At 45.2% G+C, this 25,904-nt stretch overlaps 1 protein-coding gene across 1 annotated transcript in view; it reads left to right on the forward strand.

Moving 5' to 3' along the window:
- The first annotated feature begins 4,906 nt into the window (after positions 1-4,906).
- The window catches only part of LOC135378448 (Y+L amino acid transporter 2-like), an 83,118-nt gene continuing 62,120 nt past the window's right edge, over positions 4,907-25,904 (forward strand). Inside the window, exon 1 of the mRNA XM_064611494.1 lies at positions 4,907-5,609. Coding sequence (XP_064467564.1) covers positions 5,120-5,609 — 490 coding nt within the window. The 5' untranslated portion in view covers positions 4,907-5,119. The remainder of the gene's footprint in view (positions 5,610-25,904) is intronic.

Genomic DNA, 25,904 nt, shown 5'->3' on the forward strand with positions numbered 1-25,904 from the left:
AATTGCGGAACACCTCACTGTGCGCCGCACTAAATGCATATTGTTAAGCTTGTGCCTTTAGTGTTGAAGCAATGAATGTGAGAACTGTGTTGTTTGCTGCGCAACTGTGCGTGCATCGTCGAGTTTTCTCGGAATTACGGACATTAACTGAGCTGTAAATCATAAACTCCGAGAAACATCATCCGGTAACGGCTAAGAATAAACTCCGAAAACCCGAAACCCTGAAACCCTATAAGTACATAAAGTCGGGGCTACGAGAATAGAGGTTTCGATTCTGATTCAAATACAAAGTATAGGAGACAGGTGGCACCATATTATTTTTTTATTATTATTAAGATACCTACAACGCCCGTAGGCATGGCGAGCAACGTCAAGAAGTAAAGATCTGTCATCGACATCTTGAGCAGCGAAATCGCTCGCTATCAATGAAATCAAATCAAATCGCTATCAAATTCAATCATAAATATAGCTGGCTGCGAATTTAATTGGAATAGTTTGTAGGGTAAGTTCGAGCATAACAAGAAAGCAACCCAACAACAAAGGGGGGCCCAGTTGCGCTGCTGTTGCGGTCAAGCGCAGACCGGGACAAAAAATCAGGTGCTTAGGAGTTGTTGTTGGTTACCGGGTTGAGGAGAGGTTTTTTTTTGTTTGTTTGTTTAATATGGGTTATGAGAGAGGTTAGCCAAGACAGGGCTGGCTTGAGAGAGGGCGCGGCACGGCAAGCGAGTTCCTCAGGCAAAAGTGAGCTTTGAGTACACTACGCTTGAAAATTAATAGTTAAAGGAATTTTCAGCTTGTTCGGCCGCTTAATAATTGCGGCATGCTAATTTAGACTTACTTTCAAATGGTCTCAAATATCTTCTGCGGACTCTGAAAAAAAAGAAATCGACGAGGGGGTGATAGTGAAATGGAGCCCTTAGGATTGCAAAGGTTCCCGACCCCTGGCGTAGCATTACCGATGCAACACCACCCACCGCACCGGAAATGTCTGCTTTTTGATAGAACAGAATAGGTAGCAGGTCCAAACTTATCGCGATGGAAATGAGGATGGGAGTTCAAACCACAAACTAAACTCTTCAGATTTCTTTTTAAAAATCATATTTGAAAGTTTCCGCAACAATTATCCAGATGCTATCGCTACACCTGACGCCAGATCTCGGCGCACGTGAAAGAACTCTCAGAAGTGGGCAAAATTAATCCATAGATCGGCCACCATGGCGTCGCTCATGATCGTAGTTCTCTCCTGACGCAAAGCCAGGAATTGTCGTGGCTTCGGGGAACCTGAAAGAGATCAGTCGACGCAGTTTCGAAGGGAGTCTCGTTGCATCGACACTCTTTCGTCATTCTGGCTAACTGTTAGAAAGTCAACATCGACTCGGAAGGCTGCCGACTTGCCTTGCGTCACTTGATCGGTTGCCAAGTGAGGATGCGTAAGAAGTTACGGTGTTTAGAGACCGAACGTGACGCGCACTCTAAATTGCAAAAAACTCAGCCGAATTCGCTACGTTTCTAGGCTTTCTCGAGCACAGGGCGAGCTATTATATTCGTCGAGGTGGAGATGTTCCTTTAGGCGTACTCCATGCACACCCAGGTAGCTGGCGTTAGTAATTAGGTATCTGGGTCGTGCGACGTTGGGCGTAGCTTTCGTAAAGCGAGATATAGGTGACAGTTAAGAGGAAGTAATAAACAAAAAAATGCGCTATTTTACCGAGTGACTGGGCATCGTTTACCGCCTCCTACGTCACTCGGAATGACGTTTGTCGGTCAACAGTACTGCCTGAAACCTAACAGTTTAGTCTCGGCGCTACCTTTCTACATTTCCTTTCATCGCATGAATTAAAGGGGCACTCAAGTGCAAAAATTTCTCCTATTGCGGAATGAAAGATGCAATTACCTTCCAATAACATAAAAGGAACGAGATTCATCCGTTGCGTCGTTTGTGACTTGTGACCGCTAATTTACCCTTTCCCTCTTTCTCTTTTTTGAAGAAGTGCGGAGCGCTCTCTCATTGGTTTCCTCAAACGATTTGCCCAATGATCGCGGGAGACAGTTTGAGGAGACCAATCAGAGGTCTCTCCGCATTTCGCACTTCTTGAGAATGAGAAGGAAAGAGATAGCGTACTTTGTTTTTCTTATCTCGATCCACGAACGACACCACGGATGAATCCTGTCCCTTTTGTGTTGGTGTCAAAGTAACGGCATCTATCATTCCGCGGGGAGATTTTTTATTTTTATACTTAGGTGTCCCTTTAAGGTAAATCAAAATAGCGGTATATTTATACGGTGCGACCCCCCCCCCCCCGCATACACAAGCGAACAGAAAAGGAAATTCATTAGGGCCACTTCATGCTTATAATCAAAAAGTCCAACGGGTCAAAAGATCCAAGAAGTCACGTGACGGGAGAGCCAAAGTTCCAAAGCGTCATAAGCTCCAACGGTGTCAAAAGATCCATCGGGATCAAACGATTCCATTTACAGATATCACTAGAGCATAAAGCATCCGATTATCCAGACGAGTCACACGCTGCAGATCTGTTCAGATGATCGATGAGAAATTATTTAGTGATAGCGATGGGCACACACCCTCCTGGTTGATGTGTTGCAAGGAAAGGGATAGCAGCCCCGATGGGTGTGTGCACTCGTTGCGGCTGGATATAACCGTTGTAGTATCGAATTTTCCTTCGATACTTGGTACACAAAAAAAAAACGGCCTTGAGCGAGATTCCATAGCTTCGAAAAATCACGAAAACCCGATTGTCAGAAAATATAGCTGATGCTCGCAGGCATTTTATAATCCTCATATTTTTTTTTCTTCTAATCTAATCGAATCAGATTCCTCAAATTTTGGCGACATTTCTGAGAAATCTTCGCCATTCTAACCAATGTTCTTTTTCAGCCAAGACTATAGCCACGCAGCTGACTGGATACACTCTCTAGTGGTGACTCTAAGACCACGCCGCTGAGGTCAGCTACGCTGTTTCAGGTTTTCTCTCGATCTTGCGATATAGTTTCGAGGCACCATGTCGACCCATGAGACGTATACTAATCCCCCTCCTCCCCACTTCTTTCTGTTGTTCTTTCTCCATCTGTGTGCACGTATACACCGCTCATTGTGACGGTTGCTTCGCGACAATATCAAGGAGGCCATTTGACCGTCCATAGGCACCTCAAAGATACAAATAAAATAACACGGAATAAAAAACGTGCAATCATATGCAGTCACGGTTAATTATTTACACTGTCTATTAAAACATTTGAAGATTTTTTTTTACGCGCCACAAGTACAAAACTGCACATATTTCTGAAGTTTCCACAAGTATCCCCCAGTGACCAAATATCCCCAGCATCCCCGACATGTTACAAGACAGACTATACTGCGTGCCCAGTTCAACGGTGCAGCAGTTCCTCTTGCGCTTGTTTGTATCTCATGCAGCTTCCCTCAGCGGCGTTCAAGGTCGCAGCTCTGTTGACGGAAAGTAGCTGATAAAGCGCTCAATCTACCCTTCGCGTTAGTGTCAATGGAAACTTTTAGAATTGGGGGAGGAGGGAAGGGGTGCCCAAGGCACTTTGGGGTCCCAGTCAGTCATGAAGAACGTTCAGACAAAGAGGTAACGAAAAGCACTTCTCTGTCTACGAAAGCCAGTCACGATCACGATGGGGACCAATAATAATAATAACAGCGCGTAATAAACAGCACAGCACCAGCAGCATGGCCGACCGGTTTAAGGAATCCCGCTCGTTGGTGGTAGCCAAGGTCGTGCTGAAGACTGGGAGGTGATGGGTTCGAATCCTACCACAGGCTGTGCTGTCTGAGGTTTTCCCTGGGTTTTCCGAAGACTTTCCAGACGAATGTCGGCACAGTTCCCCCTGAAGTCAGCCCAGGATGCATACTAACCCCCCTGTTCCCCACTTCTTCCTGCTGTCCTCTCTCCATCTGTCCACATCTGTACGCCGTTCATAGCCACAGCTGCTTCGCCGCGCTAAAACGGATTAAAAAAACAGCATAGCTATTTATCTCGCAGGATCAATCCACCGGATTATACCAGAAATATAAAATTTTTATCCGTGAAAGAAGCATTTGCCGCAGTATCTTTGAATTTGCCGCGATTATCGTTTAATTAATCGTATTTTGCTCACAATTTCCTGTTTTTTAATATATCTCTCACTTGTGCATTTATGTTACATTTAGTATGTGCAGTTCATTGACCCACATGGGGTGCCACACTACTTGCTAGGGACCTCTGAGTGTTATGTATGCACATATGACAAAGGTATCAAATAAAATGAGATATAATGATAGTTAGCTGGCTCACTCTGGCTTCTCGGCAAGTAACATCTTTCACAAAACAGGAACACCTTACCCCAGTTTTGCCCACGATTAAGTGAGTCCCTGGTACGCAGTGATGTTAAAACTTGTCCCGGGTGATAAATTAGGAAGCATAACGCCATACAAATGACAAAAAGATGTTGTTGCACTTCTCTTACTGGAGACGGCAAAACAGGGACCTACTACTTTGTAAAAGAACACGAAACAAAACAAGACGATCGCCAATTTTTCTGTCATGTAGTCATAAAAATGTTATCAATTCGGTTACGTGACAGTCCTCAACCGTGTCTCCGTTACGCTGACGTGAGCAGATGTGGAAACCGACACCGCCTCGGGTACTCTTCCTCACACGTCGCTCCACAGAGAATAAAATATAAATGGCGGCTGCAAGATCCACAACGCATGAAGCCTCCGTGTGCACAACGCAGCTACGTTACACGACCTAGCGTGAACCGTAACATACATATACAACAACGCATTCTCCCTGACCTTGCTCCGTTTCAAACCGAAACTCACCTTCCCGGCGCATTTTTTCAACTTCTCTTCCGCCGCCAGGGGGACTCTGCTTGTTCTCCGGAAATAGAGGTGCCCGCCCTCCCCATACAGAAGTTCGCCGCTTCGCTCGCTTAGCGTGCTGCTCGGAGTATGATGCAATCCTAGAGTCCTCCGCTTCTCACATGTGCCACGTGCGATCGCTAAGTATTAGCACAACGTCGCCAAGCCCGCTGCCTTCACTTCAATCACACCCTGCCTTGCTCACCGCACGATCAGACAGGTAACACAACCGAGACAATGACAGCGCCGGACCACGAAGCGACCGCCGCCGCCGATTCCCAGCTCATGAACCCCGAGCTGAAAGCTCGCCGCTCGTCCGTAACCCTAAAAAAGGAGCTGGGGTTACTCAACGGCGTGGGAATCATCGTCGGTATCATCATCGGTGCTGGGATTTTCGTGTCTCCGACTGGCGTTCTGCGCTACGCGGGTTCGCCGGGTATGGCATTGATGGTGTGGACATCGTGCGGGTTCATCTCCATGGTCGGTGCCATGTGTTACGCGGAGTTAGGAACCATGATACCCAAGTCTGGTGGCGATTATGCCTATATTTTCACGGCGTTCGGACCACTGCCGGCCTTCTTGTTTTTGTGGGTGGCACTGTTAATTATTCAACCGACGAGTAACGCTATTGCCGGAATCACCTTCGCTAACTACATATTGGAGCCCATTTACGCGGGATGTGCGCCGCCGGATAACGCCGTACGGCTGGTGGCAGCCGTCGTCATCTGTAAGTACATCTTTCAATTCACTGCCTACCTGTTGATGTTTTGATGCCAAGCGTAAACGGTGATTTGCGCGTAAAATGAGGTCAATCGTGAGTGACGTTATCGCGCGCAGCCATTGCGTAAGCAACCACACTTGGCATATGAACAATCAATTTTCTCCGCCTTATTGTTCGTCTGTGCCCCGGTGTCATTTTGTAGCCATCAAACTAATACGCAGGTGCGACTCTTTACAGGATATGTTTTGCGCACTGTTCGATAAACACTGCCAGATGTCGAACTGTAGTGCCCACTTGTGCCGGCTGCCATGTGCGAATGGTGGCGGTTTGCGTGGTTGAATATTTGAGGCTGTGTATTGACTATGTAAAATTAGAGTGAGCAATAACGCGAGGCATTCGTGCAGCAACAACAACAACAACAACATCGAAGAAGCATTACTGAAGCGGAACTCTTCTTATCGCAGTACGACCTTTCGTGGCGGAACAAATACAATGAGTGTGGAGGTTTGGTGCAGAGTCCGCACTTCATCAGGTAACAAACATGAGCATGTGGCGGAATATACATAACGAGGAACGTGCAATCAAGCTAAATCAATGCAGTGCATTGATTTAGCTCGATTCGCGCCAGCCATGGACTATGTGCCACATCTAACGGAAGGCTGCATATTTTTCTGTAGGGAATCCCTTTGCTGTTTTTTTTTTTATTTCTGGCTACAGGGCGGCCATACAGACTGAGAAAAGCGAGACTATAGTCTTGTGCATCATGGCCACCTGGAAGGTACGTAGATACGACGCAGTTGTTGCGAACACAATTTGACGAGCTCCACTCTTTGTAATCTCTATTACTGAAAGCAAAATATTAAAGGGCTGTACGAATATTCGGATCTTCTTCTTTTTTTTTCTTATACCGAAGTGGATTATTATGTACTCGATTCAAATTCTGAGAGGAATATTCGAATTTCTAATCGAAGGACTGTCTCTTCCAAACCAAATATATTCGAACACTTTCGAACCTCGACTCGAAGGGCTCGAAAATGTCACTAGAAAAGGTATAGAGAATGAACGCAGAAAGTCGGAGTAGTTGGTTATACAGCACGCTGAACTATAGAAAACGGCAGCAAAAGAAAGACGGAGACACATCTGCGTCTGACCTGTTGTTGTTTCTAATTGTCCTCGTCTTTCTTGTTTGTTGCTGCTTTCTATAGTTCACCAGGGTACAGCAAACTGAGTTGCTTCATTCGAAGATACGTGTACGTATATGACATATGTATCCGTACGAATGCTGCATATGCATATACGGTTCGGCTATGTAGCCATTCGCCTCCTACTTGTCTAGGCTACATATATTGGCTTCGTGTGCGCTTCGGTTTTAAAATGACTATTCGCACAGCCCTACATAGGCAAAGGAAATGTGGATACACTGAAAATATGGGCATTGTGCAACAGCCATTGTCTCGTGATGCAAAGCCCCGCTGATCATCCGCCGAATAGTTCGCGTAGCCTACGTTGGCATTGCAGGATGTTAGAATAAGGTACCCTGGCGCTTTTGGTGCTCCAAAGAGACAAGGTGACGTCAGTGCCTGTGCCCAAAACCCAAACAGTGTTTTGCGCGATCGGTGGTTGGCGGACCAACAAGAATTTGCGTTGCCCCGAACAACGGTTAGCCATTTCACCACCACCACCCCGAATGATCTCTGCGGAGTTTTAGAATAGGATACTAAAGCGTCTTGGGGGCAACATTAAAGCTAGGTGACGTCACTGCCCATGCCCAAAACCCAAACAGTGTTTTGCGCAATGCGCAGTGACGGCTCCTTATTCAAAGAAAAGAGAACCAATTAGAAGCCACCATCTACATATCGTTTTACGACCGAAAGAATTAGATAAGTAAACGAGCGAACAAATAAATAAAATAATGATAATTTCAAAAAAAAAAAACCTGGTTGCTGAATGTCTTTACCTATAGTATTGCGAATGCAATGTACTTTACTGTAATGGGGTAAGCCCTTGCTTTGAATCGGCACTCACAAATACGTCGTGCTGTGACCACCGGAAACCTCAAATATGGAGGCTTCTGGGTTTTAAGTCCCTCGCTTTTTTTTTTTCTTCTTGTCAGAATTAGCCCATAGAATGCACTTCCCCGTAGTTTTCTATCAGAAACACTTCGCGGATAACGCCGGGTCCAAAATCCGCATAGGGAGGAGCAGTTATCTGCACGGGTCTTCTGTATATCCGTCTCCGGATACAGCGGTTGCCGTTTACAGTAGCCAAATCACTTGGGGGAGGAGAGAATATGTTTATTGCAAAAAAAAAAAAAAAAAAAAAGGGAAAGGAAGGCTCCACTTATGTTCTCTTCTTCGGTTTATGTTGACTCAGAGTACTCGAGCGGAGCATTCTAAAATATTTTGCGTCGGATACGCGGCACCGCGAAAATGTTGCGCCAGTGCTGTAAGCCACTCAAACTCGTTATTTACGTGACGTAGTTTGGTTGCTCGATGGCTATTTTTTTTATATCTTTGCGTTTCACACTCAGCAAGCGCGATGTTTCCGCAATGAGTTTCTAAGTGTCTGTACCGAACGCATTGTGTTAGCGAAGAACCGTCAGATCAAGCGACTACCAACCACAAACGAACAAACAGGTAATCAATCGCTTTTCAGTGCTGAGCTGACTCTATTGTCATGTTCCAAAAGAACTCGATCACGCGATGTTTTCTTCGAAGCGTGGCATTGCGAAACACGTTGAGCCGTGCGGCGCTGTGGAAAGTAAACGAGGGAACGCTGTTTTAAAACCGACACAGGAAATTGGCATTAGAGATTGTTAGTATAGACCGGTGATAACTTGGCTTCCGAAGTAAGTACGGTATCTACCGCACCCACTCAACGTATAATGTTCTGAGCCATGAGCGCTGCCATTGGTTCGGATAAGTACGATAACGTCATGGTGACGTTATCAGCGATCTACTAATACTCTATATTGTCACTTGGATTCTCTTTTTTTTAATGCCGTGTTAGCACCGCGAAGCAATTGTGGCTATGAGTGGCGTACAGACGTGGACAGATGGAGAGAGGACAGCAGGAAAAAGCGGGGGGGGGGGTCTTCCGGAAAACCCAGGGTAAACTCCAGACTGTACCAAACCCAGAGTAAACTCCAGACACACACATAAACTCCAGCACAGCCGGCACGGGGACTCGAACCCACGTCACCTCCCAGTCTCGGCGTGGAGAGCAGTTATCCTAACCACTCTATGCCACTAGAGCTGGTCTTGGATTCTGTGAGAAGGCTTTCGACGTCGCTTTTGTGTATCTGGCGCTGCTGAGCATTGTGAGATATTTGGAAGAGTATATGTATAGCGATTCCACCCGAGTTGTGTATTGAATGGAGGTATGATAATGCTATTTGCACGGGTGCGAGCGTGCTGTCGTAGTAGGACTGTAGGCTTCTATGGATGCTGCACCACGATCCTTTTTCGGTGGATGGGGTAAGAGCAGCGTCAAAGGTAAGATTTGCGGATGCTAAAACTCACCGCAGCTTGAGCCTTGGCGTCACTTCAGCAGCCCCGGGTTGCTGATCCGAACTTTTGTCGTTCGTTCAATATTTTTTTAATACGTTCGTACTACTTCAGTAACCTAAGGCGAGACATATGAAGTTATAACGAAATAGTTTTTCCCCCTCGAATTATCCCATACTGTCCCGACTGGAATGCATGCATTTTGAACCCGATTATTCGAAGTGTAATATGCCAGTCGACTCCAGTTAGTGCGAGAGGTGAGCCAGCGACAGTCCAGCTTACGCCTTTTCTTTTCCCTCTCTCTTTCCATGTACCTTAAAAGTCTGCCAAAGTGCTCACCATCAAAGTCTGTTCGATCCCTTGAACACTTTTGACGAGTCTCCCGCGGTGTTTCCACTCTTCCACCGAGGCTACAGTCACTGCTTTTGCGGCATTGTTAGCGAATTGCCGCCGACATCGAATATGTGTCTAACGAACAGTTGTTAAGGATATACCGCATTTTGCAAGATCGACATATTTTGGATTGATTGATTTGCAAAGTACCCTTATTTTCGACCCTTCCATATATAGATACAGGTAGTCGTTATTGTTGTCGCTTTTTCTTGTTCTTTTGTAAAAAATGAGTGAGTACACGTTCATTAGCAACAACAAATGCTTTATGGCCATGAAATTGGGTGATCCTACCTACCCTATTACATGCCGAGAGGTGAGTTTAGTGACATGGGTAGAGCGAATGACTAAAGTAGTTCACAGAACCATTGAAGTGCCCCCAGGTGGCTGGACAGTAAGAAAAAGAAGAAAGTGAAACAGAAAAGGGAGCACCGAGGTTCGCAAGTAGACAATATCTTCCTTTCCTCAGAAACATTCTATTCAGAAAAGAAAATATCTTCTATCTTCTGTTCCATTTAGACACAGAAAAGATTTTCCTATCTTCCTATCCTCAGAAACAATGTGGGTAATAATAGAAACCACGCCGTGGTCTTCGTAGGATGCATAACAGGATCAAATACAGCTAGAGATTGAGTCTTCAGCGCAAAACTTGAACTGGTTAGTACGCTCGTTTATCGCGCAGAGACTGATGAGCCAACATATACAAGATACTATAAAAATGTATGTAAAATGCGGTACTAAATACTGAAGCGAGAATAATACTGAGAGCTAAATACTGAGATTCGGTGCAGATACTTGGAACAGAAAGTAATTAGAGTAGATTAGCCAATGCCTTCAGAAGTACCTGAGGTCACTTTTAATTAAGATACTTGAGTATAGGGCAGGAAACTGATTGCAGTTTCGCTTTTCTTCTTTTTCTTTTTGTATATACCGTACTTTATGTGTACTGTACTCATTTCACAGTGTTAATCAGTCAACCTTCCTCTTTTTGAAAAATAATACAGTCATCAGTCAGTAAGTTGGTGTCCTTTCCACAATGCACTGAAAAGAAGGAAAAGACCACGAAGCAGGGGTACCTTGTTGTTGTTGTTATAACACTGAACATGGTATGAAGACAAACAGAGAAACCAAAAGTAATTAGAGCATATTGAATGGAAAATACCGAAACAAGTATTTGAAATAGAGTACTGTACACAAACAGCTTTTCGAAAAAGTACTAAGTAGCATAATAAATTACTACAAAAATTGTTTAAAATGCGTAATTTCCAGTACAGTACTCAAGATACCGTACGTAGTGTTGGGGACACGGTTAGCTAAAATCGCCTGTCCGTACTTCGCCGTCCCATATTACCTCTGTTGCGCTTGAAAGCGTTGTGCCAATATGGTATTTGAAGATGAACCCTGTGCTGCACGTGTTTATTACTCGAAAGAAATAGTCTTGCAACACCAGGAGAGTAGAGATGAGATAAACCACGGAGTGCTGATTTTAGTAGACCGTGTCCCCTACAGTACAATTAAGAGGCTTAATTGCTGAGAGGCGACCATGGTTTCGCTTAAACCGTTCCCGTGAGGTTGGCTTAGAATTAACGCGCAGTGTTCACCCCCTGTTGGTGTCGCGATATTACGGTTTTGTGAATATAAAAGTTTCATGTTGAATGGACGTCTCGGTATGAGTTCATTAAGAGTATGTCGTGCACGACTTTTAAGAGTGGAACCCTTCTCGTTTTTTTATACTGCATACAAACCCGTGTCCCGGAAGAAAAGACCTAGCTTTCCATGGCTAGGTCTTTTCTTCCGCGGATAGTCTCTCTAAATTAACGAGGTTACCGTAATGAAGTTCAACATTTATTGATGTTACGAAAAGTGCCAAAAACAATGTGGTAATATACTTGCGGGGATACAACAGTTTAAAATGTGGGACCACTTCTACATATCTCCACTTCCGCGGACCTTCTGAAGGTAAATTACGTTATTTAGGTGATGAAGCGGAGCAGGAAGTAATAACCCGTACTGCGAGGGCATTTCTATTTCGTGCCCACTCGCATTCTTGCTTTTTTTGCGTCGCCTTGCTATCCTTTCTATAGGAATACGCGCGGTAAACAATGTGTGATGAAAACCGAATGATCGTGCTGCCCATAAAAGCGCCAATGGTCAGTTGTGATTGGTTGTGTACCGTCGTTACTATCTTTCGCACAAAAGGCTGAGACGTTTTAAAGGACACGGAGTAAGGAGTGCTAGACACTTGTGATATCAACGTGGCAGTATTTCGAAAATCAAGCGACACCCTGAAATTATTATTATTATTAATTCTCTCTTTTTGCTTTGTAGTATAACTTTTATGTGACTGACCTGCGCTAGCGTATTGGTGGCATTTTCCACGAAAAACAAAGCAGAGGAGTACGTAGTGTGTTCGAATAACTAGTACTACAGTACATGGTAAAGTGATAAAACAGCATAAAATAGCATAATACACAGCACGATACATGGGTTCCACGGTCTTCCATTCGCTGGAATAGAGACAGAAGTTGTTGCCCGTTTTATTGAAACAACGCACAGATCGTCAGAGAACGAACGACGCACAATATGTAGAGATGCATACCTGCTCACTTCGTGCACCTAACTGGTTTCACGTCTGGCTCAAGCCAATATGCTATGCCTCTCTACGGATTCTGATTGCGACAAATTTCCCGCGAGCTTTTCGTATTGTTGAACAAGTTCAATATCCACTGGCTTGTATTGAATTGCCCACAGGGATTTAGTGAACATTGAACTCGGAGGGCTACACTATTGGATGTTAAATCGTGGCCGTCCGAACGAATGACAGTCGATGAAAAGTCTGCGCGAGTGCCAGTGGCGGGACTCGAACCAACACCTCCCTGACTGTACCCCTGACCTGCAGTCAGAGAGGTGTAGGATTAGAGTGTAGGTGTATAGGTCAGATCATTGCTTGGGGGGTTGGTGAGCATCAGAGCATTGTTATACGTTGCGTCTGTCTTAATTGTGCGATCAGCCCCTGTGATTGACGTCTACCCTACGGACGTCATGGCGAGCAGAACTTGTTAAAATACTATCCTGGATACCATATTTGACGTTTGATTCTAATGTGCAGGTAAAGGGAGAACATATTTGGTGGTCAAGATATTGCTGCGACGTAAAGCTCAATTTTCGATGTAGCTGTCGATGTTTAATGAACCATATGAGCCCTCGCACGACACCACCTCAACCTATGCACAGTATCCTCTCAAAATGCTGTTTTTGCGCCCGTTTAACCCCTGCGTCGCATTATGTGGCGCAGTTTTTGGGCCATTTAAATCTCTCTAAAGTCTTTCACAATTCGGAAACGCGGCACTTTTAAAGGGACACTGAAAGGAACGAAAATTCATCCGTTGGGTCGTTCGTTATTTGCCAGCGAAAGAAACTAGAATGTGCGCGATTTCACTCTGCTCCTTCTTAAGAGTCAAGAAGCGCGACAATGCGGAGAGGGCTCTGATTGGCTTTCTTAAACGATCCCCCGCGATGATTGGTCAAATCGTTTGAGGAGACCAATGGGAGCGCGCTCCGCATTGTCGGCCTTCTTGATAAGAAGAAGAAGAAGAGTGAAAGTCAACGTGTCAATTTCTTTCGCTCGCAAATAAGGAACGACCCAACGGATGAATTTTCGTTCCTTTTGTGTTGCTGTAAAGGTAACTGCAGTTTTCATTGCGTGAGAATAAAATTTTGCACTTTAGTGGCATTTAAAGTATACCATGCTGTATCAGTCACCATAAGGAAATAAAAAGAAAAACGGAGCCTACGAAATGAAATACTTAGAAGGCGAGATCCACATTCGCGTCACTTCCACGTATTTGTGTGGTATGAAATTGTAACGTTGTTGCCTGTTTCGGCTCTTCTGTCTGCTTCGTTTCGCGACGCTCTTAGCACGCCAGTGAAAACTCGGCAACACTGACACAAATATCGTCTTTCACCAGGTTCCGGGATTGAGCTTATTTATTCCGGCCGGCAAAAACTTTGTTCCGCCTAATTTGTGTTTCGCCCATATATACCTTTCTTGCCAGTTCCAACAGTTTCCTCGGTATAGTAAGCTGCAGTCTTCGCTGATTTATATATTGTTTTATCTCGACCACATTTACAACTCGCGAGACGGAACAGCTTTGGCTCTATTCAAAACGGTGCGCTATTCCGCGAGATGGGAAGTTGGATTTGCATCCCTTTGTAGTAGTTGAATTCATGCCATTCGAAGCGAATGTAGGCAACTCGTGGGATTCGAACACGTGGTGGTCTAGTGGCTGACGAGTGGTTCCATTATTCTTCCGGATTCCGTCCCCCAGATCAGCAGGCGCAGACACAGCAAGTATGCGGCGAGCTACGTGCTTTCGTCGATAGATGGCGCTTCGTTCCTTTCGCTTGTTTCCCAGATTGGACGAAAAAGCGCGCGCTTGGCAAAACCAGGCAGAGGTAACAGAAACAGAAACGGAAACGGGGGTATTATACCGGAAATATAGCAGGTAACGGTAGTAGAAACGGAAACTGATATCGCTCAGTTAGAATACCTGAAGCAGAAACGGAAACGAAAATAATTTACGGTAATAATTCGGGTACCGCAGGACCCAAATTGTTGCAATTCTTCACCATATCATGTAGATAAATTTATGAAATATACCTCAATGAAGCAAACTAAAATTAACTGAAGAACTAAAACTAAAATTAACTATCAAACTGGAGCATGTAAGTAAGTAGTGTACAGTAAACAGAAGAAGCATAGTTCTTATACGCTATGGCGAGTAACATTGTAACATTCCTGGAAACCATGTTCATACTAGCTGTTCACAGAAATCACGTAACCTATATGTCTCTTTTTAATAAACATTGTCTCTTGTATGCATGTATTCCTGGATCGAGTCCTCAAAATAGACTTCAGAACGTAGAGGGATTAAGTTTTGTCACGGTCTCAATGGTATAAAAAAAAAAAATTAACAGGAGAAAGAAGGAAAACAAAAAGCTGGAGGTGGGGGCAGTATCGAAACGGAAACTTAACGGAAACGAAAGCAACAATGATCGTAACCGAAACTGAAACAGAAACAAATAAGGGCCAGTAACGGGGATGGTAACGGAAACGAAAAAGATTCCGTTACCTTTCCCTTTGCGAAACTCCTATCGACTGTCTTCCCCCAAAGCGTTAGCAGGGTTGTTAAGTAACTTAGTAAAAGTATCTGAGTACGTGTACTTAGATACTTTTTGTGTATATTCAGGAAATATTAGATACATTTTCAAACACTCACTTCTAACTGTAACTTAGTTACTTTTTTCAGTAACTTATATCTGTCTTTTTGAGTATTTTTTGAGTAAAAACGACGAAACACCGTCGCCGAGCAGGCGGTGGCGCGAAGGGCGCGCCGACACTAGGGATCCTCCATGCGCGTGCGAAGCTGCAGCAACCCGTGGAGGCTCCCTAGCCGACACCGGGCACTAGCTCCACTCCTCCTCGCCCTTGCTGCACGTGCTCACGCCCTCGCACGTGACATTCCTCATTTCCTCGCCACTCTTTTGGTGCCCTTGGCGGTAGTGAAATGGCCGAGTTTGAAGGCGTCGACGCAACCTCTGGTGTGGACGCCATCTGTGAGGCTGTAACTATGAGCAGCCTGAGCAAAGCTGCCTCCGTTCTGTCAGAGGCCACAATATCGAGAGCACTTTAAATTCATGGGAACGAAGGAGAACGGGAATCTTGAGCTGAAATGTCTCCGCTGTGAGCCGAAGACGAAGTTTCTAAGCGTCTCACCTGTCCCGGTCTCGGTTAACTCCCAGTTTAGGCGTTCCTTTGAATGTTTTGCCTGCAATTACGTACGATTACCCAAGAAGGGATGTCTCTGTGGCTCTAGAGTGACACCTATTATGAGCCAAAGGCGAAAGATATGGTCTGCGTACAGAATTGCAAAAAGTACCTCCATCCGTACTCGAATACTTTTCCAAGGTATTTGTAACTCTATCTCAGTATTCTTTCCTGTCAGTAACTCTAACTGTAACTTAATTACTTTTGAAGCTGAGTATCTGTAACTTTAACTTAGTAACTTTTGAAAAGTAACTTTAACAACCCTGAGCGTTAGTTGTGACGTTGCCCACGTCTGTGAGGCCGTCAACGGCGAGCCCTTTCATCACCACCTATATCGGCTGTCGGAGCCACGCTGCCCATCTTCGAACGACGCAATGCAATATAATACTACTACATCAAAAGTACCAAAATTTTGCCATTTCTCCATTCTCGTTTTAAGGTTTGTGATGATACAATGAACCGACCGTGGTGATCTGTTTGTGCATTCAAGCTCTAAATTTTAAGCGTCACACGGTGACATTAGTTCGGACTATAATGGAAGATGCGCATAGTCGGGTACCAGACAACTTTTTTGTTGTTGTTAATTAATAGAATGTTTTCCCACGTTACGTAAAAGGACATCCTTATGAGGACATCATAAATTCAAATGGCAGCCGCCCGTTGGTGGATCATGTTCAAGAGTAGCAGGTGGATGGAGTAATAGATGGAATACCGGCTCTGCTGTGTCCTTTTGCTTATCCGACAGAGCTTCCGGATAGATGTCACGTAGTTATAATCGAGGCAGTTACACGTGATCGCAGTTGATGAAGATGCATCAGCAGTGGGGTTTGAAACCTCTGAGTTTCGCTTAGAGTTCGTTTGATTCCATTTATAGAGGCCCTTAATGAATCGAAGGCATTAAGGGGAAGTGTGTATATGTACACAACGGTATATATACGCAACATGCAGGTACTCGGGACACGAACAGTAGAACCTGACCTTCTCGGGTTCACTGCTTTTCCCGGAGTTATGGGGACGGAGGGGGGGGGGGGGGAAGGGGGGGGGGAGACTTGTGCTATTTTTGAATCTCTGATGCGGGGTTGAATTTGGGTGCTGATAAAGCCTCGGGATTTCTGTGACAAGCACGACATCTTGTAATATCAAATGTGCTTAGCGTATTTTCTCGTTTCACTCAAATAGTATTTACGTGACACACGCGTACAAATTTCTTCAAACAGTGCACGTGATACTTGATACAACATGATGCGACATTGGAATTCGGGTACAAATCGGGTTCAACTCGGATTGATCCGAAACTGATTTTGGAGGCAGTTACCGGGAGGGTTTACTCATGAGGGCATGAACGTAGGCGAGCTGGTACACTACATGATGACAGAGAAGATTAAAACCCGAGACAAGGTGGACTAAGGACGAAACAACACACGATCTCAAAAGAGAGAGTATGTATTTTGTCTTCAGTTCTCCTTTTCTCGGGGTTTCTTTCTTTGGCCTATGTATAATGACATCGTACACAGAACAAGTAGGGGGGAAAATGGAAAAGAAAATGTACACGCAGAGAGACTGTCAAAACATTGCACATCACGTACATGACACTCTAACGCATAAATTATGAAATAGGGAATAACAGTTGATGTCGCATCCAAGCCGTATGTTTGAACCAGACCTATACTGTAGAACGAATACAGTTGAATGAATACAGTTCCTCCTGAAGCCAGCCCATGAGGGATACTAACCCCTCCCACTCCTTCCTGTTGCCTTCTCTCTCCCCACGGTTGCTTCGCCGTGCTGGTGTGAAATAATATATTGTGATTTGTGAGACAGAACGGGAACACATCGCCATTGCTAGGAACCCGCGCGAGATGCGAACTAGAATTATACTAGAACGAGCTCGAATCTCGCGCGGGTTCCTAGCGATGGCGATGTGTTTCCGTTCTGTCTCACAACACTAGCGAAGTATCTAACTATACTAGGGCTGTGCGAACGGTAATTTTAAAACCGAAATGAATAGTTCTAACCGAGCGAAACACATATACAGCATGAACACAGGTAAATAGCATATATGCGGGCTATGTGCATATACGGACATTCGTACGAAGCAGGGCTCACTTTCTTTTCACTTTCTTTTATGCCCTCTCTTCCGGCCATTTCGGGCTTATACAGATGCAGCTTCGAAACTATTCAAACGTTCTCGGTTTGAAGGGACATTCGATTCGATTACAGTATCGAATTTCAGTTATCGGATATGCAGTTGTTCGCTTCGGTATTCGAAAAACGTTAATCTTTGTCCAGCCCCAAATTATGCAAAGCTGCCGCCAAAGCGCCGTGAGATTGTGACGTGCCTTCTATTGCGTTGCGTGTCGTCTTTCGTCGTCATGTGACGTCGTTTGTAACGTGACGTCAGCTGATAATGCTTTTCGGCTATTTTTTCCGATGGGATAACTCCTGAATACACCTGTCAATTATCATTAATTTGAGTAAATTGGACACGCTCTTCACATTGGTGGGGCAAAAAAGTGACCTTTACTTGGCAAATTTCCGACTTAAGCTCGCAAAAAATTTACATAATTAAACTTATGTTACACGACATTCACATCAGGAGGTGGCAAAAACCCAGTAAGAACAAATTCCATTGACCGCATGACTCTAGGTGGTGTAGTTTTTTTATTATAATTCAATGACACGTTTTATGGGACACCCTGTATATCTGTACATATAAGGATGCAAAAAAAAAAAAATAATAATAATAAAGAGGACAACCCGTGGTTTTTCGTTGCGAGACAGCCACGATTCATGATGAGTGACGCCCCGGTGGTCGGTCTGTGGATTAATTTCTTTAAAGGTAGGGTTAAGCAGCAGACAGACTTGTTTGTGTTGACGGCGTAACAAATGTGACAGAGAACGATTTGCTAGCAAAACCTCTCGTGGCTACGTCTGGTGAGAAATAATCCCCAATTTGTCGAGCAACAGTGATCTACTATGTTCCCGACTGACTTGTTGTTATTGTTGTTGTAGTAGGAGGAAGGAGATGTCAGACAATAACAAGGTTTTGCTGACATCTCTTTCCTCCTATTGTGACCCAACTTGTGACCTAATTGTGACCTAACAGTACTGTTCGCTCAGGCTATCGAACCGATACATTTTCTGAGATTGCACGTCCACTGCTGGTACAGTGCTTTACAAAAGTTTTACGGAACACGCTCCGGCGCGTTCCTTCCTCAGAATGACACGCTAGCAGCGAATGGAACCGTACGGACTTACAGACATGTGCCTATAGGTAACCCAGTCATCTGTTTGCAAGTCCGTACGGAACCATTCCCTGCTAGTGTGTTACTTTGAGGAAGGAATGCACCGGAGCGTGTTCGACTTTTGTCCAACACTGTACCTTTAACGTGTGCCAACAGCTCAGCACACAGCACACCGTATTAACGTCCCTCGCGGAATACGGCGTGTCTAAGCAATTTGTACCCTGCTACCAAGTTGCTGGCGTCTTCGTCCGGGATCGATCCCGGTACCTTGGGATCTTGGGACTAAGTAAGTAGCTGGGATCAGTAAGCGTCCAACCTGTAGTAACAGGGCAGCAACGAGGTCTTTAAATGAAGTATATGCGCTAGTTTCTCTAGTCTGCACGTAGCATCCGTATTGCTGCTGTTTTGCGTCCGAGTGCCAGTTTTTTTTTCGCTGATCCCGGCTGAGACACGAATGCGAGTGTGGTCATGAAAACAGGGAATGGGAAATCCACAGGGGGCAGGCAGATCCATTTAAAGACTGAAGTACGAATACCTCCATGGACGCAGTGTGAATAGCTCCATTGCTTGTATGGGTCAATGTGCTGTCCGTTAAAAAACGGAAAGCACACGGACAAGAAACTCTGTCGTGTGACTGAGCCCTCACTGTCCGTTTATCTGGAAAAGTACTTGGAAGTTGAGTGCGCAATTTAGTCTTATCCACCATATGAGCTGATGCCTATACCACATTTTTTGCCGCTCTGTCGTCTCATCAAGTTGAGTGCGTTCCCGGTGATAACGATATCGCCGAAGCGACACCGGAGTGTAAAATCTTGAAGAGGCTAATCCTGTTACTAAGTGCCCTCTTCATCACTGTTGGTCCGGTCGTTGATAGGCGTTTCCATTGAAGAAAATTCCTAGTCATTCTCCCTCTCTCTCGGTACTTAAAACTCATAATTTTTACGTGATACTTTCGTCAGCAGCAGTGTAAGCGTCGAATGAGTGCCGCCAAAATAGATTTTCAGTATCTTAACAAAAAATTTAAAACGACCTATCGCTTTCATTTTAATAGTATAAAATAAAAGAAAAGAAAAACTAAGAATACAAGACTGAGGTATTGGGTTATGTGTAGGCTTCCGACTTTTCGGATTTATCCGATAGACTCCGATAAACTCCCTCTCATGTTTTTTGCAAAACATCGGATTTATCCGATAAACTCTGACTTTTCCAACGCCCACGGGGCGGCCTTAAGGTTTTTCTAGTTTCCTTCCTCCTTTGTCCCCCTTCTTCCACACCTAGTTTTCGACTTTAAACTGACTCACAACTACAAAAAAAAAAGTCAGAAGTGGTAGCCTCCCTCAGGGTCGCTGGACGCATAATGTCCCAAAAGGAGGATACTACACACACTTCCCATCCGTTCTATGTATCCTCGACCCTAGTGACTCTACTTGACCCCGGGTACTGGGCTAGTTTGGCACAGAACAGTTCTGTGTTCGTCACAGCTACTACTCATTTTGAGTCTGGGTACCATTCACAATTTGTGCAAATACGCTTCTTTGTACTTCAATAGCTCTGGGTATTAAAACATCCATGCGTTACATCGTGTGGTCCCAATCACCTTTGCACATCTTTCCTTGCATTGTCTCTGCGATGACTGCTCCGCAATACTCCGAGATTGGCGCCGTTCATTTTTCAGACTTTTTAATCCTCCGAGAAACTTCGAATTTCCGAAAAGTTGAAAACTCCGATAAACACCCTCCGAATTTTCCAAAATGAAAACTCCGAAAACTCGGAACCCTAGTTATGTGTTACACACATCAAGACCAGGCCTTGCCGACCGATATCACTCCAACACCAACACCACCTAGATACAAAGCCTGATCGCTTTAGCGACATGGCGTAACAATTGAGTCAGCCAATCACAACCGTGATTGGCGGCTAGCTATGGAAACGACCAGCCATCAGCCGCATGGGCGGCCACTGGTAGCCACAGAGAGCCTATGTTTTAAAATCGTCTGCGGCGATTGGCTGATTATATATGCTTACGCGTGTGAAGGAGTGAGAGGAGGCATTAAGCAGGCCTTCTGTATCTATAGGTGGTGTTGGCTCTACCCTCCTTCACTTTTCCTTTCCACACTTTATTACCCCTGTCAACACGGGTAGTCTTTAATGGTAATCGAAACTAATAGCCATTGAACATGCGTATAGCGACACCAAGCGTGTGGCATATTAACTTATCCAAGAGCATTGGATCGAATGCTTCCTGACCGGTTGACACATTACTCGCTTGGTGGCGCTACCCGCATGCTCACTCTGGCTCACTGGTTTCGTGGCTATTTGGTTTAAATTATAATTGACGATTGCCCGTGCTGACAGGGGTATCATACCCCTGCGTTGTTGCCTTCGTTTTCTGTTACATGCACCAGTCTCGAGGAAATGCTGTCAAGCTGGGCGTATACAAACCGCCGTGATCTGTGTCATATGGGAGTATTCGTCATGCAGCCTCACCCTCCTCACTTCAGCTAACGAGCGGCGAACAACTCAAACTCGTAATTGTTCAGAAACTTTGCCGAGGTTTTATCGACAAACTAAGTCTATTCTTCGTATTCGATCGCTTTTGATCCATGGCAAGCAGTGCGTATGTCCTAGAAGTAGCTGATTGTTGAAAGCAAAGGACAGCTATAGACTTCAGTGCGCCCTCAGTGCCAGTCTCAGTGCGCTCCTTAGCCTCGTTCCCAGGGGTGGACTGCCAAAATCGCCTCTTTTCCCATTGAGATGAATACCTGCGGCCGCCGTCTTTAATGAGTATGACTGAGGATAACGTAACCTTCCATATAACTAGTCACCCGATAAACATCTGATTACCAATGTTCGAAAGATCAAGGAAAAAGAAGATTGCTTGCTTCCGCGTGCGAAATGCACAGTGACGGGTGCTGGCCGATGCGATATCTTTTCTACACCGGACTGTTTTTCTTCTGGACCCAGAAGAAGAACAATCTCTGTTCGAAATATCGGCGGCTGTCGTCCTAATGAACTCCCCTTGATTAATTGCGAGTTTCAGGAAAACGTTGAAGTTTCACGATAACGTTTCCGATAACGTTTTAATCGCCTGATTCCTTTGGGGTGGCTGACATCACGTTGCTTATATCTGATTGACTGTCAGCGATTCGGGGTCGGAATCGGAGGGCGCTTACGATTTCCTAAAACTCCCTATTAGCAGCAAGTGAAACGCGTGTTTGAACGCGGCCATACAAATGAAACGAATAAACTTTAACCGCGATATTTAAGCATATCTTCTATTTACAAGGTTTCGGTGTCAAGTAGTTTGGTGATCTTTAGTGAACTTTTTTTTTTTAATTCAGCGTTAGCGCCGGGAACCAACTGTGGCTATGAGCGGCGTACAGACCTGGACAGACGGAGAGAGGACAGCAGGAAGGAGTGGGGGACAGGGGGGGCTTTGGTGAACTCAAGTTTTTGGTTGGTATTTGGAATATATCAAGTTGGTCAAGTTTGGTGAACTCAAGAACTTTGGTGATATGTTCCGACCGGGAACTTCGTAATCCCTCCTGAATGTCAAGCTCGGATCTTTCACCTTCTGGCGCGTGTTTATTGCTTGGTGACCAAGGAAATAAATCCCGGGATTCTCTTGTGCCTAATGCCCTGGGGATTCACCTGGCAATATGAATAGGAACCGTTTTCTGACGTAGGGGTCGGGCTATTGACAAGCAAGGCCAAGCCTGGGACCAGTACAGGAGAATAAATGACAGATGCGCGAACTAAAAAAAAAAGAAGAAGAGGAAAACAAAAGAAAGAAAGAAAAAAGGGGTCAAGTTCCAGTGAGCTGAAAATCTAAACACGACGGGGAAGTGTGCTGGGGAGTGGAATGGTAGCGACACGTTGGTAAGGGGGGAGGTTTGTTTCATGTTCGGAGACTGGAAATGAACACCGTTCACAACAGTGAGCACACTGGCTGCACATGTGTGTCCTTTCCGCACGGCGCTTGTCTTCACCCCGAATGTCCGTCTCTACAGAGAGCTCAATCGGCTTATAGCACTAGGTGTCCTGTCGTCCCCTAACTTTTATCTTGGAGGGCAGGGGGCGATCGCATATGTAGATAAATCTACGGAAATTGAATAATAGTATTTCATATCTTATGCGCTTTTACGTTGAAGGCATTTCGCTCGCTCGAACTTCCGAATTCACTGCAGCAATTTATTTCTGGCAGCAACATTTCTACAGAAAAGTTGGGGAAAATGAGCGGGGGCGATTAATCCTGATTCCCCAATATGGCAACAGGCTCTTAGATCTTTGTGGACAGTCCGTACAAATTGAAAACCTATTCGATCGTCTTCCGGAAGCCTATCCCTCCGTGTCTTCTATTGCGGGCGTCCGCGGAAATGGAATTGAAGCAGTTCGCAGATAGCGCGATCCCTCCGTCCCAACTGCCCCGTCTCATTTCCCCTAGGCTGTCTCCCCCGTGAGGAAAGGAAGACTTTGCTAGGCGTCAGCTGTGACCCATTTAGGGGTTGAGCCGTCGGTATCTAATATATACTAGTGATCTCACCGGTTATGCACGAGATGGGCATAAATTTTTTGAGTATTTAAATATCAATACGAAATATTTTGTTGAAAAAAGTATTTAAATACCCTGCATAAATGCTTTTCAAGATGAGTATTTAAATACAAAATATAAGTATAGTATTTAAATACCACAACTACTACCGTAAATACTGTGAGGAAGATGTCATCTGGAATTACAGAAATAATGATTATCGTAATAACAAATAAGCAAGGAATAATAGCATTTATTTGTTAGATTACCATGGCGATTTTAACATTACGCGTTTCTCGTAGACTGCATCTTCTCGGTATCTTCTGTTCGGCCGTGGAATTAGACTCGCAAAGGAGAACACCTCTCCACAGGTGCCGTTGAAGGAAAGCTTGTATTAAATTTGACGAAGAAGCTTCGTACAAGGTAATGTAAACGTATTTTTATTCGTGATGTATTAATTTTCGCGAATCGCGCATGCAGTCATTTGCGAAATTAAGGCCAGTTCCCATATATAGCGCTTTGCTACATAGCACTAGAAAATTGCGCTATATTTTCCTCCTCGCATTGCTACGATCCGCTATAAAACCGCTCTTGTCGAAGTAGAGCCCCGGTCAAATTTTCTAGCGCTGTATTGAGCGGTGAATCTGCGTTAACCAATCGTGAGCTTCTTTCAGCCGTGACGTCGTGGAAGCTGGGGTTTGTTTTGCTTCCAATCACTCGAAGCAGCAAGACGGGAATGCGAGGACGACGACGACGTGAAAATGGCCACGAGTTTCATCTGCCTATGCATGGGTGTTTGGTTACTATACTCTGGTATCGCGATCACAGCATCGAAAGTGTCATCCCCTTTGATGCTGCGGATACCCGACGCCGACTGTAAGCAATCACGGCAGCACCGGTGCATCACGTCGCAAGAGATATCCCGTGACCCCAGCAGGATAGCGCTATGTGCTCGGTTGTATGTGAGAACGGCAAACGGAAAAACAGCGCTAGGTTTCGAGCGCTATTTTCTAGCCCTATAGAGCGAAGCGCTATATGTGGGAACTCGCCTTTATTCTCGAGTATTTAATTTCGCGATTCCAGGGCTGTTTCCTTTCGCGGGATAAACGTTTTTTGAGTATTTATAAAGTATTTACAGCAATAAATACACAAAAATTGGTATTTAGATATAATTATTAATACATTTTTCGAGTCTGTATTTAAATACAAAATATAAATACATTTATTTATATTTCTGTTACATGGAGGTCCAGTTTATTACTTTAGAGACAGATACAGAAGGTACGTGTGTACCGGCAGATAGTTCGAAGGAGACTGCGCCTTAGCGTTCGTCTTACGTTTACACTAGGGTGCGGGAGAACAAAGTTCACTTGACAGCGTCCGGCCTCGAGTGTTTCGGGCAGGTGTGTGTGTCCCGAATAACCGCTCACATGATCGGTTGCTATGCGGCGTACGCAGCAATTTCAAATAATATTTTAATTAAAATGTTTAGATACTGCCCATTCCCGATCCCATCAATGATCAGCTATACGGGCCCTCTTCGGCAGTACTCAGCATTCTAATGAGCACCCTTCCCAGAAATATCTTCGTTGGTGGTAACCAAGGTCGTGCTGAAGACTGGGAGGTGGTGGGTTCGAATCCTACCTCCGGCTAAGCTGTCTGCGGTTTTCCCTGGGTTTTCCGAAGGCTGTCCAGACGAATGTCGGCACAGTTCCCCCTGAAGTCGGCCCAGGACGCATACTAATCCTCCTGTCCCCCACTCCTTCCTGTGTCTCGAATAACCGCTCACATGATCGGTTGCTATGCGGCGTACGCAGCAATTTCAAATAATATTTTAATTAAAATGTTTAAATACTGCCCATTCCCGATCCCATCAATGATCAGCTATACGGGCCCTCTTCGGCAGTACTCAGCATTCTAATGAGCACCCTTCCCAGAAATATCTTCGTTGGTGGTAACCAAGGTCGTGCTGAAGACTGGGAGGTGGTGGGTTCGAATCCTACCTCCGGCTAAGCTGTCTGCGGTTTTCCCTGGGTTTTCCGAAGGCTGTCCAGACGAATGTCGGCACAGTTCCCCCTGAAGTCGGCCCAGGACGCATACTAATCCTCCTGTCCCCCACTCCTTCCTGTGTCTCGAATAACCGCTCACATGATCGGTTGCTATGCGGCGTACGCAGCACTCTTTCCCACCTATGAAAAGTGGTCAGTGGTGTGACCTGTGTCTCGGTCGGAGCGAATATCGATGTCCTTCGGTTTCTGTCGACTCCGAAGTGTCATCTCTGGCGTCATGTGCCGCGTTGGATGGGTCGGATGCGTGGGCGGTACCACTTTCGGTAACCGCGGTATCTGCGCATCTGGTCAAGGTGGCGTGTGACAGCACCCTGGGCCGTTTGCACTTTAGCCATGCGACTTCCTAGTCCTTCAAGCACGATACCCGGCATCCATGCCGATCGGTCGCATTGTTTGCGCACGTAGACAGGTGCTCCAGGTTTCAAACGACTGTCCACGTCTTGCTGGGTTGTCTATTGGTTTTTGAGTACATCGGCCTTGATTATATCCAAGCGACTACGTGGCAGAAAATTGAATAACATTTCCGCAGGAGCCTTTCGCCCATGAGCAGCTGATGGTGTCCTTCTGTGGTTATGTAGCCAGCGTTGGAGCCGGATTTCCAGTGGTCCGTCCGTCAGCTTCTTAAGAGCTGCTTTTACGCTTCTAACAGCCCGTTCTGCAAGTCCGTTTGACTGCGGATGATAAGGTGCTGTTCGCATGTGGCGAACCCCATTTCTCTTTACGAATTCTTGGA

The sequence above is a fragment of the Ornithodoros turicata genome, chromosome 1, assembly GCF_037126465.1.
Source record: "Ornithodoros turicata isolate Travis chromosome 1, ASM3712646v1, whole genome shotgun sequence".
Classification (NCBI taxonomy): domain Eukaryota; kingdom Metazoa; phylum Arthropoda; class Arachnida; order Ixodida; family Argasidae; genus Ornithodoros; species Ornithodoros turicata.